Consider the following 20,083-nt stretch of genomic DNA (forward strand, 5'->3'; position numbering starts at 1 on the left):
GAGCAATCTGTGATCCCACTATTCTTATACAGTAGATTGGATCTTGCACTGTGAGGTTTTCAACACACATCAGCCTAATAGCCTGATGAAGGAAGAAGCTCTCTGATGTCAGAAGATCAGCGATGACAGCCAGGATCAGATCCTAGTGCACAAACAGCTGAGGGACTGACTAACATCACTTACAACATTTGAAGCCAAATTCAATGTTCTACAGTGTAAAGAATGAATATATTACCGTGATTTTTGCATGTTATACTAGGTTGCACAGTGATTGGGTGGCCCCATATTCAATTCTGGACCCGGGGTGCTATCTGTGTGGAGTTTGTATGTTCTCCCAGTGTTAATGTGTGCCAGTTAGGTAAGTTTCCTCAGGGTGCTCTGTTTTTTTCACACGGTCCAAAGACAAACTGGTAGGCTGTACCCTGCCTTGTGCCTGTTTCTTGTTGGGACAGGCTTTGGCTCTCCTGCCACACTGAATTGGAAGAAGAGGTTAAATAATGGATGGTGGAGGAATATTTTGCTTCTTTTGACTGTTGCAGTTTGAAACACATTTGTTGTCTATACAGTATATGGTCATTTGAGTTGCTGCCTTCTACAATTTTTTGAGTAATAAAAGGTTGATTGTCAGGCCCTTATTGTCATTGGTTTAGTAATTCAGACTCCATAATTTTCACTGAACTACTACTCAACACTATGATGCTATAATCTTGGCTGTGGATAAAATTCAAGTCTTTGTTTTATTATAAATACATTATTCAATTGTGTTCTGCTTTTGGAAATCCTTTGTTCTGCACAGAAAGCCCTGTGATTGTTCAGACACGGTCAAGCTGGGTATTGCTGGCACGAGGTCTACCTGTGTGAGCAAAGTCAAGCTCAGCTACTGGGGGCTATAATAATCTAACAAATTAAATACTTTATAAAAATCTGAACTGCACAAAACATTTTACAAAGAATAAACACATCACATGGCAGTTATAATTAAATTAAGGTGGTTAACTAAGTGAGGGCTTACAGTACATCTTAACAGAACCAGAAGACATTACAGGCCTCAATTGCATACCATTCTTTATGGGTTTAGTAGAGTATATGGAAAATAATATATCCTCAATGGATAAAATGAGCATTATAAGAAACCTGTCACTCTATGCTTGATTTTTTTCAGAAAAATAAAATATACAGCTTTAAGACATTATTTTATTTAATTTCTAGCATTTTAGCATGCCAGGATAGTCTCCAGCTTCCCCACAGTCCTGAACTGGATGAAGAGGTTAGAAAATGGATGGATGGATTATTATTTTATTGTTAAATGTTTTTGGTATGAAAACATTTTGGTTTAAAAGTTGATCATTCATAACTCATCGTGATATACATGAGTAACTTTGTTTCATAATAAAAATGATTTGGCAGAGATGAAGAGGTGAGACAAACACAGAAAGGAACCCACATGCCCTTATTTCTTATCAAGAGAAGAATGTCTTTGTTCCTTTAGTATGTTGGAGGGTGAACAGCCAGTCAGTCTGTCAATGACAGGCCATGATGAGGGAGAATCCCGTAAGGGGGGCACCTGGTGCAAAGCCACATGTATACAGTTTAAACTGCTTCAATAGTGGCTGCATACGTTATCAGCCTGCGATTTTTATAGTAAATCCCCTGTTGATCAACCATGCTGATGACAGATGTATATCAGAGTAAGGAATTTACCTTTTCAATCACTATGTTCAATGTCAGCACAAAAGATTCTTCCATTTTCCTGATAATAATTTTGTGAATTTGGTGTTGTAAGTGATAAGTTTCTTATGAACTGTATATTTCTACTGTATAGTATAATGCCAAATGACAGATCAAATTCCGAATAAGGATTTAAAAATGCATGCAATACTTTAGAAAATGTTAGCCTTAATGCTTAAAGTGTGCCGCAGACAGAGAGGTTAGAAAGTACCCTATTGTGCAGTATAAGCACTTCATCCATCCATTCATTTTCTAACTACTTTATTCAATTCAGGGTCATAGGGGAGCTTGAGCCTATCCTGGCAAGCAATGAATACAAGGCAGGATACACCCTGGATAGGATGTCAATCCATCGCAGGGCACACACAGACACACACACGCTCACACCAGGGCCAGTTTTCCCAGAAGCCAATAACCTACCAGTGTGTGTTATATACACGTATATTAATATGACTTTGGGAGGAAACAGGAGTACCCAGAGGAAACCCAAGCGAACATGGGGAAAACATACAGACACCACACAGCACCCCAGCAATTGAACCCAGGGCCCCAGAACTGCAGGGTAGCAGTGCTTACCACTGCACCAGTGTGCTGTGCCATAATCACTATATGATTAAATATTTTGATAATGTTCTGTTATATACAACTTATCATTTACTATTTATGAATATGTTTTCTGTGCACTATGTCCTTTTTGTTATTTACGCTAAGGACGGTGGGTCTCCTATCTTAAAATGAGATTTATGATTAACATGAAACTCATCTGTGACAAATTAGCTCTAGGCCACTAATTATGCAGAGCTACTTTGTTTTAATTTTATAAGATTTTAACGAAATACATTCATGCTGCTGTATCCTTTCATTTACACAGTGGGGCCAGGGTGCCATTATGAAAATCGTCCTGTACAAAGTAATTACACTCCTTCAGAAAATCCTATTTAGTTTTTATCACCGGTTTTTAGCAGTTTATACCTAAATTACACATTCTGTAACTATATGTCTATGATTTATTTTCTTCTCCTAAGTGTAAAAATTATCCTAAGTGTAAAAATTATCCTTGTGTCTCCAGTGTAGTCAGGTTATGGTTTCTCTCCCCAAATGTATTTGTTGACATAGAACATCATGTTAGGAATTCACTCAAGATGGGCAGTTCTTATTGGACTACATTCCACAATATTAAAAGTGTCACTTTTTGACTAACACTCATGTTCTTGTCCTAATCTAATCTGATCTAATCCTTCATGGACTCTTCCATCTTCTTGTTTTCTTTCCAAATTTGCTTTATTAGAGCCAAAATTTATAGAATTATTTGTTCAGTTAAAGTATTTTTCCTGCTGTTTACAATGCGGCACATTTCAAGTTCCATGATTCCACAAAGGGCAAACTTTGGTATAGGGTTTTAAGAATTGCAGAGTGAACAATTGACAAACCTATGTTTCTGGGCCTTTTTTGTTAACTAGGCCTGTCTGAGGACAGTACACACTCAGAAGTTAGAATGCAATACACTTTTTATGAGACCTATCATATTATCTCAGGCCTCCCCATCTGGACAATTATGAGAATGGCCTGCATTCTTTTGATATTAGGATAAAGAAGCCTGTGACATTGACAAACATTTCAGAACCACCACTAAAACAATAGAAGAATAATTTGGTATTTCAGTATGAATACTGAACTCGCATTCATTTTCAAAAATAATAAGAAAAATACAGTATGTATAATGAATAATATGATCATATTACTCAAGTATGGATCCTTAAATTAATAAAGGATTAGACTTACAAAATATATAGAAATAAAGTGCAATAAATAGTAAAAGTCATCACTTCATCAGTTTCTACTTTGCTATAGTTATGGTTATTTATTATTGTGATAATGGATCTAATAGACTCCAAAAAATTAGAACATTTAAATTTCAGAAACCACGACATATTGATTTCATACAAAAACAGAAATAAAAAAGGATTTGCTTCTTTGTCCAACATATAGTACTGTATTTCACATGAGAAAATGTACTTCAACATGTGCAGCTTTCTAAGTGCTTGGTAACAGCCCTAATTCTGAAGATACTGCTGAAACCTGTTCAGTAAATACTGTAAGTCTGAGGGAGGTCTGTATCTGTTATACTGTAGGTTTGTACCGCTGGAATTTCAGCATGTATCTCCACAAGTCAATACATGTTCCAGAGACTTTCTAGTCTGGTGTTGTGGGGAGAGACTGCCGCACACACTGAAGTCAAGACACACTGGAGGAATATTCCTGGAATGAGCAAAAGTGGATTATTCCAGGATGGGTGGGGTGATAAAAGGATTGTCTTGCAGCAACCTGCTTGCTATTAATGATTGAATGATTGACGAATCCCACAAAGAAGTCTCTTTCAGGTGATTTATTTTCAGCATCGAAACTCCACTTAAGAATAATTAGATCTTCTTCCAGGGAGCTCAGTCATAGTCCATCCATTATCAGAAAGCATCTTATTTAACGGTTGTTGCAACCTTATCCTAGCTGGATACATATGGACAACACGCCACTACACAGTACATTTAATCCGAAGCACACAGGGACAATTTAAAAACATCAACTGACCTAGCTTGCACGTCTTTGGAAAGTGAGAAGAAATCAGAGTATCTGGAGAAAATCCTATGTAAAAATGGGAAGAACATGCAAACTTCAAACAGAAGGCTCCCAAGGCTGGAACCAGGACCCAAGAGTGTTGAGGCAGACACATTATTCTGTTAGCATACAGTTTGCACATTTATTCCTTCTGTCAAGAATGATCTGAAAGCATGATTTAGTTTATTTTCTGTGTGATTTTAGTCAATCTACATCGGTGGATTGTTTTTCCTACATTTGAACTGTTTTTATGTCCAGTTTTTTTAATTACAAAAATTTTAAAAAACAAAAAAATCATCTGCTTTGATTATGTAGAAAGCCTTACTAAGCTTTCTTGCCAACGTAAATAAAGTGATCATGGTAAAGGTTTCATTCTTTAACCCTTCAAAATGTTTGTACTATTTACGCTAAATAAATTAAACAAGTTCTGCTTAAATATTTTAATATTGCTTTATAGCAGAACACAGGCAAAATTCAATTTTCCATTATAATTCCATTAGGCAGAATTTTATCATCCTGAAAGTTAAAGTGATGTTTAAGAATAGTGATAAGGTTTATTGTGAGAAAACCATTAAGATACATCACAGTTTCGTATGATTTCCTAGAGAAATATCATTCATCTTGCTTATGTTGCCGCGGTAATATGAAATGTGACCACGGGGAAGCGCTGCGAAAAATTACAGGCCCTGTATTTTAAAAAAGTAGTATCGGGGTGGGTCTTATTGTGCGCAGGTCTTTTAGCGTTTTTGAGACTGATTTCCTGTGTTCTGTGTCGGTGTGTTGGTGTTAGTGTTTCTGTTGGTTTCTGTTATGGCTTCTGTGGATGTCGAGGAATTTGTGGAACAAAACAGGGATCTTGTTGAATTCGTGGATAAATTCCGCTCTGTTTCGGAGAGCGAAAAGCACTGGAAGTCGCGAAGGGAGTTTATCTTCAGGAATCTCTCTGATTATGAGGATCCACACTTAGACCATCTTCTGGCTTTGTCTATGGTTTGGGCGAACCATGTTTTCCTGGGTTGTCGGTTGGTGAAGTTATATATATATGATGTATTTGTTAATTGTATGCGTTTTTGCGCAGACGGTATAAATGGGTGCAAATCAGACCGAAATGTTATGCACACTTTGAATGTTTGAGAATTAATGACTGTCCTACAGCCACATTATTAAATTCTGCAAGGTTCAGGATCTCCCACAATATCACGCGTGACAATGTAAACTCATTTGGGTATTGTCCAACAACGTAGACCAAACTTCGGAGCAAAGTGTGAATGTAGCTGTGTTTTTTCCCCTGCCATTAATCCCTGTTTCTTTTCATATTGTAAGACTAGTAACTTTTACTTTTATAAATTGAAGCACGACGGAACAATGCCAGTTAAAACTTAGTACATCCATGTCACTAAATGTGTATATATCCATCATTCGTTTTTCCAAAACATAATTTGCCTTAGGGTATGAAGAGACTGCTCAGCAATGGGAATGCTCAAGGAATGCATGCAGCATCAGAGACGTATTGGTTTACAAGCAAACATTAAGCATGATTGAATGAAATGGCAGATAACAGCTGCATCATTTTATCGCTCCGAAGCTGCAGTTAGGCTCATTTCTCCCCGAAGCACTAGGCTGTAGGGAATCTGCGCAGATGTGTGTGGATGTGGATCTGAGCTACGTGAATAAAACGGCCGTTGCTTGGTAGTGTGCTCGTGAACAAGGCGATCTGTGTTCTTTTAGTCTGCCTAGCTGCTGCTGCAGCTGCTCTCGGTACTAGTCCTCTTGCAGGGGGTGTTCTCTCCTCCGATTCCCCATTGTAGGGTGTCGTATCTCTTTTTGCTTTTATTACAAGGGAGCTCTGAATTTCTGAGGATTGTAGAAGTATAAAATGGGTTACCTAATCAAAACTGATACCTGGCTTCTTTCATGAAAGATTTGTAACCTTTCCTAGGTTCTAAACAGGAGTTAGATTTGTACCTGGTACTGATATTTAGATGGGATTTAGACACCCATCATTTGGTTAGATGACTGGACCAGATGACTGAAATTTAAACTCAACTGAACCCCCTAAATGGTCCCCTTAAATAGGGGGACTATGTATAAAAAGGGCTGTGATTCCTCATCTAATATAGACATAAAAACCCTCGAATTAAAGCTGGCATTCTGCACTGTAACCTCATAGTCATTGTTTCATTTCAAATCCAGAGTACAGAGCCAAAACAACAATTGTCACTGTCCAAATACTTACAGACTGCACTGTACATCACAAAATAGACACAATTTCAAGGCATGCCCAATACCATATTGCCAGAATGCGACAACCAAACTTATGCTGAGGTGAAGCAGCCCTATTACTTTGTAAACAGGCAGGATTGTAAATACAGCTCTTTTAATCCAATAGAAATATTGCTCTCAACTTCGAGAGGGTTTTGCCAACAACTACTTACTTGTTGACTCTGCGGTGAAATGTCTCCTACTTATATTGTGTGCTTATAATAATGTGTGCTTATTCGCTCGTACATCGCATTACATTAGTCATTACAGTAACTACCGAGCAGGAAGGGCCGCCTCATGTCACAGTTTGTGGAATGGCTTTCACCCTTGACGAGACCAGGGGTTTGCGACAACATGGCAATTTACAGTACTTTCACCAAGTTCGTGATGCTGTGCTTAATTTGGAAAAATTTTCACATTTTCTGTAATGTCACTGAACTAATTTTGTTACAGAGATTTAATAACCGGTCTGAGAAATTGGGACTGCTGTTCACCTTCAATAATGAGTGGATTTGATAATTACCAGAATGTTTGAGATACTGTGATTTCCACCTGGTTTTAATGCATCATTGGCATCATTAGGATTGAGGACAGACTAAACAGTTCTTGTTTCCTGATCATTCTGGCAACAGTACAGCCTAGAACCAAGGACTGAAAGGAGAAAATAAAAAAGTTAGAATAGTTATTGGTCTGCATTGGACAGAACGAATCTGGTTCTGGGGGCACTTTTGAAAAATGCCTGATCTTCATACATGGCGATTTCTTGTAGTGAAAAAGAGTGACACTCTTTGCTTGCTGAAGGCTCTTATTTTTCTTGTAGATACAGCCCGGACCTCATGGAGAAAGTAAAGGAGATGGCAGAAGGAATTGAGGTTGAAGATGCACCGACCTTTAAAACACGCGATGAGATCATGAAAGAGGTGAGCAGTTGTTAATCAGGAAGAGAGATCTTTCAATAGTTCGAATTAGATACTTGGTTCAGGCTTGTTGGAGATACCTTGTCTTGTACTGCTCTGCTGTAAAGAAAATGTACTGATAGAAACAGTTGTCCCATTAACAGTTGTCCTAGGAGAGTATATTAAATTGTCATGAGCAGTATTCACTGCTGGACCTGCAGGGCTGTTATAAGTAACAAAAATCCCCAAGGACTAAGGACTAAGGCCCTGGAAACAGTGGTTCTACAGAACAGTTCAGTGAACTGTTGCTTCAGAAGAAGTCATTAAGAGTCCAGGGTAGAATGATAACCAGAAGACATGCTGTCTTCATCATCACTTTGTTTCCTCCACTAACAGGGATCTTAAATTGAGTTCCCAGTGGGCATCACTGCCTTTGGGCTATTTGTTTACCTGAGCTCTCAATCACGCAACAAGGATCTGAAGTGTTTTATACATTACTGGAACTTTAAAGAACTTCATCCTTTGAACATAATCTGTACACATAAACTGTAATCTGTACGTTTCTTTATTTTACTGAGGAGATAATTAGGTTATTTGATTAATTCACTACTCATGTTGGAACAAGAACTGCAGGGCCACCCATAAAATGAACTTGAGACCTTTGTTCCAAAATGCTTGAACAATTCTAGAGAGATTTATGGTGGGTTTTGCTGTATTCCAGTCATGAATAATGTCTTTGTGGACAAAATTAGTGGTTACAGGACTTTTATTATTTTACCAAGGCTCCATGAAAAACCTCACAATTTTACAATTCAAGTATAAACGACTTTGACATTTCATTCCAAAGAAATTGTATTTCATTGAAGTAATCTATCCCTCCATCCATTTTCTAACCACTTTACCCAGTACATGGTCAGGGGGAGCTGGAGCCCAATCCAGCAAACATCAGGCGCAAGGAAGGATACACCCTGGGCATGTCTCCAGTCCATCATGGTGTACACACAGACACAACAATGCACAGACTCACACCAAGGCCAGTTTTCCCAGAAGCCAATTAATCTACCATAATGTCTTTGGACTCTGGGAGGAAACTGGAGCACCTGGAGAAAACCCATGTTAACACAGGGAGACCATGCAAACTCCATGCAGATAGCACCCCAGATCTGGAATTGAACCCTGGGTTCCAATGCTGTGAGACAACAATGCTAACCACTGCATCACTGTACCTTCTCATTGAAATAATGGGAAACAATTATGATCAGTTCATTGTTTAGTTGTCAAGTTATGTATGAACTGATTTTTAAATGTCAGGCTTAGCCAAACATTTTGCTTAGCAGGAGTAATTTAAACCGAATAGTGTATTGAATATTGCATCTCCTTACTTAGTGATGAGGAGAACAGACTGGATTTAAACCATTTTTTTAAGATGCAGTTGTTTCCTGGAGTATTTTGTTTCAAATACCACAGCTGCAAATGTCATTATTGCCTATTGCCTCGTACAGTCTGTACATTTATTTGCCATTAATAAAGTTTTCCTTCACTTTCTCCACTTCAGAAGCGGTAACAGCACAAGAACACAGCTCCAGCGGAAGACAATTTGGACCAGACCTCTGTGCTGGGGGTTACCGGATGCAAAAGACTCGTTATGGACTATTTTAAGGCCACTTACAGTGGGTATTTTAAGCAAAAAATTGAAGGAATGAGGCATTGGTCTCCAGATGAAAATAGTACAGATTAATTGTGTGATATGAAGACATAGAAAACATACCAGCATCTTTTTCTTATAAGATGTTTGTCTTTTTCTTATAAGAATGTGAACATCTATCAGAAAATGACCCTTAAGTTGTGGTATGACAGGTTGATTGAAGTGCTTCTTTTTTACTTTTTGTAGTTGGAATCGCCAATTACATTTTATCCCCAACTGATTTGGAGTAGCCAACGTGGTTTTGTGCATCTTTTTTACTTTTTTAATGTATAAAGTTGGAATCACCAATTATATTTTATCCCCAACTGATTTGGAGTAGCCATTGTGGTTTTTTTACATGTCAGCTTGGAGCTACCAACCCAGCAGCCCACACAGAGGGGAGAATGAGGAGGTGTAGGCAGATTCTTCCAACAAGCTCAGCCCAATAGTATTTTAACACATCAGCTCAGCACAGGAGGTTCAGTGGTGATTAGAGAAGGGTTGTGCCCCTTGGTAATTGTACCGCATGCCTGGTCACAGGGGTCTCAGGTGCTGGTACAGGCCTGGACAAACATTCCTGCCCTCAGGCTGTCGCTGCAGGCTGGTGACACCACCCAGGCTCGAACCTGTGATCAGGAGACCTGCGTGAGTGCATCTTCTAAAACACCACTAACAGACCTTATTAAACATCCGTCGAGCAAGCAAAGACATGAAGGAACAGTGGACCTTTCAGCTGTAATGAAAGCTGGTCGATTCCGGCAGCCTCTGCTTCAATATTGTCATCATCTTGTTCGGCTTCTTGTCTTTTTTTTATCAGCATTTGTTTTCAAAATGGAACAAATACAATTCCAGAAGACGTGTGTGGTAATTAAAAAGGTTTTTAAAGTAAGACAAGGCGCATCTGCCAGCCTTGTCGAAGGTTCCATATTAGCAGAAATGTGATTTACAGTAGCTAATATTTTTACAATTGAACGGCCCACTTACAGTGTACTTAACCCCACTTGAAAAAATCTACACTAACCTGAAGACTAATGGTAATTTGAGTGTTCTCACTGAGAAATACCTGTCAGGGGCACAGCAGCATAGTCACTTCCGAGACGTTCTCTTTGAATGGCACAATGGGTCTGACAGGGTCGAGAGTAGCCTTCGCCTAAAACTCTGCTTTTCCACTCTGATGAGATCATTTGAAAAAATCTACATAATAATACAAAATACATACATGCACTGCACTATTACTGTTGAAGCAAGTTATTTGGACATTGTACGAGAGGCCTGTCATAATTAAACATAATAACACTCGTAGAACTTGTAATGGGGGCTGATATTACCTTGAGAGCTATCACGGTGCTGTTGATGTACTTTACAATAGCTGTAATGGCACCATAATGCAAATCTTACATTACAATTTAAAATTAAAGGGTGAATTTAAGATTTTCTAAATTTTTATAAATGCGGGGTAGAGTAAAAAACATTCCTGTATGTTTAATATACTGTATTAATTTGCCCTATTAAATTACTGGAGCTGAAAGATTTTCAGCTACAGGTTTAGTGGACCTATAGTTAGTTCACTTGAAGTGGATAAAAGCTCTTCCTTCCTACATTGCAATTACATGAAGAAAATTAGATGTTAATGTCACTTAAAACGAATTATAATATGCTTGCATGCATATTTTAAAAGCAACTCATCGGGTAGGCTGTGCTTTCCCAGCTGAAAATTGAGTCTGCAGCAGTTCTATCCTGGGTGAAACATTTAGTATTCAGGGAGTAAGGGCTTTGATCTTAACATTAACCCTGATACACTAATCAAGCTTTTAGTGGATTTATACATAACTGAAAGAGGTGAGAGGCAAATCTTCGATGAAAAATCAGTGGGGACTCTGATAAAAGGCACATTGATAAAACAATCTGTAATTCACTGCATCAGGATATGATGTTTGTGTCTGATGAAGAGAAAACTTAAGATCCCTGTATTCTGACAGTTGGACAACTGTTTCTTGTTGTACGCTCAAAAACATGCTTTCTATGAATTCTTAACAGTGGTAAAAGCACACATTTGTGTTTGACAGAAGGAGGATCTTACAGGGAGTCATACAGTAGCAGTTTATCTGCCCTTTCTACCACATTTCTGCTAATTCCATCATATCAATGAAACAAAAAGAATCTTAAGCTCTGCCATTCCCATGGCAACCATGCTGCTGCCCTGTTATCCAGTGTTCAGGGACAAACGCTGAGTGCATTTTTTGAAGAGTCTTGACTTGCAAAACCTTAGCAATTAAAATTTTAAAAACTTTTACAATCTGTGTTGTAAACATTAACATCACACAGTGGTCATCTCAAAGTCTGCAAAATGTTTTTTATTATGTTTATACAGCATATTAGAAGTTTACATTGTGTCTTAATAAATTCACAAAATACTAATTTATAACATCTCCCTTTTCATTATATTAAGTGGAAACAAAATTATGTTTCCACTAAGTAATCAATATTCTCTAAATAAAATCTGATTTAATGAAAAAATGTTTTTGCCATCCACAATTGTTTTCTTGGACATAAGACAGGGTGAACAAATGCTCTTTATTTTTAGTTACCTTTAATTGGATGCCGCATTAAAAAAGAAACAAACACACAGAGAAAACCATATCTAGACTTCAGCAGGTGTATGGAAATGGCAGATCGTGGTGAGAAAGGCAAGGAAAGAAGACCTTCATAGAAACCATTTTTAAAACTAAAAAGTAATTTTGTTTTTCATTTTTTTCACATGCTTAGTGGATTCAACCTATTACAGCTGAACATTTCTGCACAAGAAGTGCTTTTCCTTCACAAGGATTTGGGTCAAACTGCTTTTGAAAAGCAAATTAAAATAGATTTCACTTCCAAGTCAAGATACACTGTTAAATTTGCGGGGACTGTAGTTCTTTTTAATTAGAGAAATTTGATTAGAAAATTACAGTTTGGACAGATCTAAAGTTGCCAGAGCAACATTCCACTGCATCTTTCTGATAAAGGACAGGACTGTGACACTGATTAAATCCTCATTTTTTTAGGGAGCAGCCATTGTTTGGACAAAACCAAAAAAATTAAAATGTGATCTGCCATTGCACCAGTAAAACCAACAACAAAAAACTCTTCACAGCCTGTGTTCTTCAAACCAAGATAAACATTAAAAAAAAGTTTGGTAGAAACTGAAAAGTAACAGCATCAAACCAACAAAAAAGGAAATAAAGATATATTACAAGTTTTGTTAGCAATAACTTATTTCACATCATGCAATAAAAAATTAAAAACAATAACACAAACCTCAAAGGTAGATTTCAAACATATTGGCAAGCAAGTAAAAGTCCCTATTTCTTTCCAAATGTGTGGCACTTAAAAGTTCTTCTGTTGTTGACTGTTTATTCCTGATGAGGTAAATGAGAGATTGATAACAGTGGTGAGGAGCACTCTACTCTGTTGTTAGGAGTCATTCCAGCTTTGTTCTACAATAGCAGAGACCCTCTTCTCATACTCCCTCTTGTTCTCTTGGTACAACTGGGCTGCCTGGCTGTTGGCGGGACTGTTTGGGTTTGGTTCATCCAAGAGGGACTGGATAAGAAAAAAAATAGAATATTTTTAAATTACTTAGGAAAACAACTTTGGAATTTTCTGGGAATTCCTCTCCTATGTCGGTGGAAGTCTCATTTAATGTACCCAGTGAATGCGCACAGGACAACTACTAGCAGCTCCTGTTACTAGCCTGATTGTACCTAGCAGAAATACTCCAGTAAAGTTGCCAGCCTCTTTAAAATGCCATACCTTATTTTTTTTCAGAAAATCAGTCTTTTAAAGGCACTGTTAAAATGGCACATGTACTACATATCAACAGCAGGCATAAAACCCATGGTTTTTATAAGCCTAGCAGCAATTTACTAGACTTTATGTTATACAGTTATGATAGCTACCCAATCAGAATTCATAGATCCTGTGGTGCGCTCTTGCAGACTCAGTATTAATACTGTATACATCGGCACAAGACCCCCAGAAGAGTAGCGCAATGAAGGTACAAGCTAAAATCAAGAGGGTTATATAATCTGCAGAAAGTAGGGAATTAAAACTAACCTGAATAGAGGTTAAAATAGATGACACATCATATGTGGGACTCCAGCGATTCTGAAGGATATCTAAACATATGCTTCCATCAGCATAAACTGGAAGAATAAAAATGTATTTCAGAATTACACAACCTAAATTTATATCCATTTAAATAGGTGTAAACACTATTTTAAGGCAATGCATCAGGGTGGAGCAGACATACACTGTACATAATATCTGGGGAAATTATTCAGTATAGGGACACAAATTTGTCTCAAATAGCTAGAAAAAAACCTAGATTTGTAGTGCAGTTGATAATGCTAGATAACGTAGAAGACTTAATAGAGTCTACTACAGAGCACAACAGTGAATACACAAGAAGTAAGGACTGCCCAAGTAAAAGATGGCAGATGTCCTAACTCCAACAGTTTAAGATTAAAATGATGTGTGGTTCTGCGAACATGCAGAATCAGCATAGATGCTTTACTTGTGACATTTGTCAGAAGGACCAATGTTTAAGATGCATGTCCTTCTAACTCTCCAACCCATGCTAAGAAAATCCTTGAGTGGCTGTTCATCAATAACTACATAAAGTTTATACAATTTCTGAGTTCAGTTTGGTCAGGACAAGGTTGATTCGTCCTGGCTAAACCAATATCTGCAGACAAAACAAGTAGAAGTACTGATCGACTGCAGCTTGTGAAAATGACGAGAATGTAAGTGGGCATAGTCTTACAGTTTTACATAAGCAGCAGTCTCAGCATGAAATCCACCTACTAACAGTGTGAAGACATCAGAACTATTTTAGCTAGCCATCCTTACGCAACAAAATTAATAAGTTGAAATTCATCAACACCAACAAAACCTACACATGGGAAAGTCCTACCATTTGGATGGAACATTTTTGAGATGAATCGGACAGTTGGGGGTTTATTTGGGTACTCTTCTGAAAATTCGATCACAAGCTTAAAAGTTCCTGTGGAGTGGAGAAAAGCAATTAAGGATACTAAAAATAAAACACTTTCCTCATGACAAGAATTAATTTTGATTTGGGACTAAAAAATATCAACCTCATTGTTAATAATTTATTAAAGGACTAATGATGGATTAAAAATAAATGATGATTCAGCAAGCGATATTTTTTAGGGTATTATGAAGACTATAGCATTTAAAATTTTCATCACATTACCATTAAATCTCTACTTAATTAACATAGTTAACCATAATGACACTCTTCTGCTCATTCACATAACTAGGCCTCATTTTTCATCATCTAGGAGGAGAGAAGGAAAAATGGGGCAAAGCTCACTAATCTGGCATCTGCCTATTCCATTCAATTGGCACCTATCAGCTGTAAATACTGATTAAGTATTTACTTAATATTCAGGTGGGTAGCTGCGTCATCATGCGTAGTCTGGAAAGGTGTCACACCTGAAGAAGGCTTCACAGCCAAAACATTGTTTTTTCTCTCTTCTCTTTTGAGCATGGAATAAACCTATTACTTGTTCCTTTACTTAATATTCTATTTGTTTTGTGATGATTTGCTGCTATTTATGCTTTGATTATATGCTTATCTATATCCTTACAACAACGGTCTCTTAGAGAACTTATATGAAAGAAAAAGTCTGAGAATGTTTTATAGGACAATGATAGTGAGTAGTACGATATTTAAAGTGCTTCTTTTATAACAATCATGACGAAATCAAGTTCAAGTTTATTGTCATTATACTCATACACAGGTATATGGTATAACAAAATGCTATTTAGCTAGCTCTCAGACAGAAAGTAGTACAAAAAAACAACAATACAATTGTATAAGAAAAGAGAGAGACAACAGGCAATGTGCAAATCAACATCAGTTGTGCAAAATCATACATCAACAATTAAATAAAGGATAGAAAATTATGGGGAGTGAACTTCTTGACATGTGAGGTAGAGGTAGATATCAATGTGTGTTTGAGTTTTGATAAAGAGAGAAGGCACTGTAAGGGTTCAGATCGTGGGTGAGAGAGGCTTTAGAAATAGTTTGATACTGCAAGGGTAAAAACTGTCTCCAAGTCTGGTAGTCCGGGCCTGAATGCTCCAGTACCATTTACCAGATGGTAGAGGGTCATACAATCTGTATCTGGGGTGCGTGGGGTCTTTGATGATGCTTAGAGCTTTCCTCAAGCACAATCTATCATATATGTCCTGGATAGATGGATGGGAGAGCAACCCCAGTGATGGACTGGGCAGTTTTTACCACCCGCTGTAGGGCTTTGCAGTCGGCAATACTGCAGTTGCCATACCACACTGTGATGCAACCTGTCAGTGTGCTTTCTGTAGTGCATCTGTAAAAGTTAGTGAGGATCTGGGGACACATCTTAGCCTTCTTCAACTGTCTTAGGAAGTATAGGCACTGTTGCGCTTTCTTAATCAGACAAGTGGCCTTGAGAGACCATGTGAGGTCCTTGGTGATATGGACGCCAAGGAATTTTGTTACTGACCCTTTCCACTTCAGTCCCGTTGGTGTGGATAGAGGCATGACTGTTTTGCAGTTTTCTGAAATCAACGATCAGCTCCTTGGTTTTGCTGACGTTGAGGGTGAGGTTGTTGTCCTCCCACCATGTTGTAAGGAGATTGACCTCCTCCCTATAGGCCCTCTCATCATTGTCTGTGATCAGACCTACAACTGTGGTGTCATCGGCAAACTTGATGATGGAGTTGGTGTTATGTTTGGCCTTCAAGTCGTGGGTGTAGAGGGAGTAGAGCGATGGACTAAGCACACACCCCAGGGGGATTCAGGGGAAATCAGACTAGTTCAGAATTATCATGATGTGTTAGAAAATACAACACCAATATTTTAGGATGTTGCAATACTTCTACATATATTTGGTCAACTTACCATCTTCAAATGGTGTGCCTTCTGGGCTGAAAAAGAATAACAAAAATATGAATTACATGACAACAGTTTTTGCATTTACTATATAACATCCATACATTTTCTAAGCGCTTTATCCAGTACAGGGTTGCAGTGGACCTGGAGCTTATCCAAGCATTAGCAATGGAGACAAGGCAGGGTACACCATGGATGGGATGCCAGTCCATTACAAGGCACACATAGTCAGACATATATACTCACAACAGGGCCTATTTTCCCAGAAGCGAATTAACCTACCAGTATGTCTCTGGACAGTGGGAGGAAACCGGAGCACCTGGAGGAATCCCATGTGAACATGGGGAGAACATACAAACTCCACACAGACATCACCCCATGTCAACAATTGAACTCAGGGCTCCAGTGCTCCAAGGCAGCAGTGCTAACCGCTGCACCACCTTGATGCCCCACTGTTTAACAATGAACATTAAATACAACAATTGGGTCCAAAATTTAGTTTAATAATAAAGCAGATCATGTGGCGCTGTAACTTATTTAATAAACTTCCAACAGTTTAATTTGCAGGTAAATGCTTCTTCTATGATTTTTTTCTTTCTATGGGACCTCTACATAAACAAGCAAGCATTCTGCTTTGTTTCAGTCACAAGACACAAGACTGACTGCAAATACTCCCAACTCATAAGATTAGTTTTGAACCAAGCTGCAATATAATGTAACAGACCAAATACTTAAATCACACCTGCTTCCATCTGGCTTTCTACTAAAGTATGGGAAGCCCAGTAGAATATTACGGTTATTAAATCTCACCCAAATATCACTGCATTCCACAGCATGATGTTATTTTCTGATGGGGCACCACTGACTCCAGCAGGAGGATCTTCTTGAAGCCTTTTAAGACATAAATAATAGAGTTTTATACTGTAGGTGAAAATGTACTTTTAGGATTTAGTAATATTATAGAAAACAAGCTCCAAATCTGACCAGCCTAGAAAAAGCCTTGAAGGTTTTTTTTAAAAGGACTTGTTATAAGGCACATGTTTACCTTAATGCAGGTATAGAACAGGAAACAGGTCTCAGTAATGGATGGCTCTCTTTAATCTTAACCTTCTTGCAGAGCCTGGATTATTCAGTCTAGAGTTACCTTAAGACAAAACTGTACTGTATAAGCTCTATTTTGCCAGTAAAAAAGAATTAAAATGCTTGCTGGTTCTGGTCCTGTTTAAGATAAAGGTGGCAGATTCTATTCCCTAGCAGTTTAATCTTATTAGAAGTGTTAAGTATATTACCAAAGCTCAAAACAACACATCCACCAGAGACCGATGCACCAGAAAGTAATGACAATGTTAAAAACATTTGGTGATAATCCGAATAACCTGTGGCTTTAGGCTCCTGTTCTGCAGATGTCTGCCTGTCATCCCAGTGCATGACTATGATCACTTTCCAATATCTGATACCCCAGCTTCAAGGGACACGAATGATTACATCTTAACAGCAGCCGCCTTGAGTCTGTTCTTGTAAGGTTTCCAAACCACCTGCACCTCAAACAGGTGTCTAGCGCTGCTCTTAGCAAACAAAAAGAGCTCAGTCTCAAGTACAGGCTTCCACACGTGAGCCCTTCATCTGTCTGCTGTGATGACAGAAGGTTGATGCAGGTCATGCCTCACTGCTCCTGACTGCACTGTCAGACAGTGCCACTGCTGCCCCAGCCCCAGGGATTATCCTACTTCAAGATGGGCTCAATTCCCATCACAGAAGAAATTAAATAAAAAACAAACAACAACCACCCACAACAGGGAAACTGGATTTAAAAAAACTAGCATCAGATTCATCAAATTGTTTTCTGAAGGAAAAGATGATGCATTAGTCTGCAAAGGTACATTCAGCTGCATAACACTGTCAAAGATGAAGTGTTTCTTGTAAAACATAAATGTTGTACCTTCAGGCTTTGCGATACACTATTATATCAGGCATATATAAATGTTAACCAGCAAATATTCTTCTCCAAGATGTAAAGCCTGCTTTTAACTGAGTGGATTGAGAGATTCCAATGAAAAAATGTCATCAGCACATACAGTTGTTTTAAGGGGAGATGTGTTTCCCAAATGGCATTTTAGGGTCCAGGAAGAACAGCAATGCTCTTCTGTTACACTATGAAAAGGTTACATTTGTGTAAAAATGCTGCAAAAACATAGAGCCCTGTTTTTATTTATTGCTTATATCTAGTCCAATAATTGCATTGAAATTAAATTAATATATTTTTTTCACCCCACAATAAGGAAAATTGGATTTTGAAAACCAGCAGCAAGTTGTTTTCCAAAAGAAAAGCAGTTATCCAATTCTATAAAAGGTACCTTCAGTTAATGGATATATATATTGAAAAGGAAGGACCCAAAATTCAACACCAAGTGTGATACCACAAACTCACCTGACAAGTTACAACATCCCTTAGTTCTCAGCTAGTGGTACCCAGAAAGAAAGAGGGACTAGAAAAGTTTCCATTTTTTCCCCCCAAGTACTATGTACCATGAATTCAATTCAAGCTTTATTATGCTCTGGGTGAAATTTGCTTTACAAATGCAACAATACACCAAGGAAGACAAATATTACCAACAGAGAAGACGGTACAATGATGTTACAGGAGATAGGAGGGTTTTCTGCCCCGAAATTCAGCTTTTGATATTTTTACAATGATAACCTGTAGCATTATTAATAATATTGTAATTACAGTATAAAATCTAGTTAGACTGTATCGGCTACGTTTGGGCGTCGTTATCCAGAACCATAATAAAATAAGAGGCTCAGAGACGGCCTCCCTACAGCTTACGGAAAACTTCAATTTCTCCTGAAGAACAATACCCAGACTCCTGGAATCACAACACATCCTAGGGGATGGCCACACCAAACATTTCACCAAAAGACCGTTACATAACATTAAAGGGACACATCCTCTCTACTGCGAGTACCGACTTCTTAACCAAACCCAGCCCGTCTGCCCCTGTCCACCAAGGAATTATAGGGCACCGGCCAGTTTCTGGGTTTCAGGAAGAAAAAGATCCCAACTAAAAAACATGTGACCTGTACTTAACCTGAAAAGGTGAATCTACTGTCTATTGGTGTCGTTTAAAATCTAGTAATAGTGAAAATGAATTTCCAACAGCGTCCTGCTGTCATTGTGCGAGCTATTCTCCTTTATATAGTCATTTGACACAATCGAGGGGTGATATCACATTAGCTCAGCATTACCAGTGAATTTGGAAATATACAATCGCCGCTGAATTTTTGTATTGTGTTTACTGGGGGAAAAAAGCGTGAAAAGAAAAAAGGATATGCATTCTCTCGTGTGAGAAATTCAGGCACGGTTCTCGAAAAGGAACCTTTTTGCAAAGAAAGCCGAAAGAGTGGTTTGAAAGACAACTCGCTTTAATTAGTCCCCCACACCAAAAATATGTTCACCTTCAAGAAAAGCACCGATGCACCGCAGATATCGACCAGGCAGTCGAAACTTGAATACCTAAAAGCACAGGCCTAGCACTGCCGTACTGAATATTACTGTTGGGCAATGGAAAAAAAAAAAACAATGCTCAGAAAAATGGAGCTCACCTTTTAAAATCTCTCATAAGTCGCCTCCGGGCCGGGGTAGACATGGTTCAAAATGACAAATTCAGAAATTTTTAACCATAAAACCAAAGCCGAGCCGGTATATTTTTGAGCTAATTTCACCTCTTGTGCCTTTTTTTGCTCCTTCCAAACAACTAGGGTGACGTCATAGACCTCCCATAAAATAAAAGGTGACGAATCGACCGATTGGAATAGTCCAATTTTAATTTTATCTACAAAGTGAAAGGTGAACGGTTCATTTTAGATAAATGCGAATTAATTGTTATTAATCAGAAAAAGCCTTTAGAACTGTGTCCTCTTTATTCTGTTTACGTTAGTGGGGCTTATACATACATT

General features: G+C 38.1%; 2 protein-coding genes across 2 annotated transcripts; one reads left to right on the forward strand and one right to left on the reverse strand.

Moving 5' to 3' along the window:
* The first annotated feature begins 5,080 nt into the window (after positions 1-5,080).
* cdkn2aipnl (CDKN2A interacting protein N-terminal like) lies at positions 5,081-9,513 on the forward strand. Its single transcript, XM_015349546.2, has 3 exons — positions 5,081-5,363; positions 7,424-7,523; positions 9,055-9,513. Exons 1-3 carry the CDS (start codon positions 5,152-5,154, stop codon positions 9,061-9,063), a joined length of 321 nt encoding a protein of 106 aa, XP_015205032.1. The 5' UTR covers positions 5,081-5,151; the 3' UTR covers positions 9,064-9,513.
* A 2,003-nt stretch (positions 9,514-11,516) lies between these two features.
* ube2b (ubiquitin-conjugating enzyme E2B (RAD6 homolog)) lies at positions 11,517-19,891 on the reverse strand. The gene is made up of 6 exons (XM_006631783.3): positions 19,730-19,891; positions 16,937-17,017; positions 16,136-16,161; positions 14,138-14,227; positions 13,279-13,367; positions 11,517-12,765 (listed from the first exon to the last, which is right to left on the reverse strand). The coding sequence occupies exons 1-6, from the start codon at positions 19,771-19,773 to the stop codon at positions 12,637-12,639; spliced, it is 459 nt and encodes a 152-aa protein (XP_006631846.1). The 5' UTR covers positions 19,774-19,891; the 3' UTR covers positions 11,517-12,636.
* Positions 19,892-20,083: the final 192 nt, after the last annotated feature.

This window comes from Lepisosteus oculatus, chromosome 11 (genome assembly GCF_040954835.1).
Source record: "Lepisosteus oculatus isolate fLepOcu1 chromosome 11, fLepOcu1.hap2, whole genome shotgun sequence".
NCBI classification, from domain to species: Eukaryota; Metazoa; Chordata; class Actinopteri; order Semionotiformes; family Lepisosteidae; genus Lepisosteus; species Lepisosteus oculatus.

Excerpts from the sequence above, each read along its gene's own strand:
- cdkn2aipnl (XM_015349546.2), top strand. The coding sequence starts at position 5,152 with ATGGCTTCTGTGGATGTCGAGGAATTTGTGGAACAAAACAGGGATCTT. Across the intron at positions 5,364-7,423 it reads CATGTTTTCCTGGGTTGTCG|ATACAGCCCGGACCTCATGG; the intron begins GTTGGTGAAGTT and ends TTTTTCTTGTAG.
- ube2b (XM_006631783.3), bottom strand. The coding sequence starts at position 19,773 with ATGTCTACCCCGGCCCGGAGGCGACTTATGAGAGATTTTAAAAG. Across the intron at positions 17,018-19,729 it reads CTTATGAGAGATTTTAAAAG|GCTTCAAGAAGATCCTCCTG; the intron begins GTGAGCTCCATT and ends ATGTCTTAAAAG. Across the intron at positions 14,228-16,135 it reads AGGCACACCATTTGAAGATG|GAACTTTTAAGCTTGTGATC; the intron begins GTAAGTTGACCA and ends TCCACTCCACAG.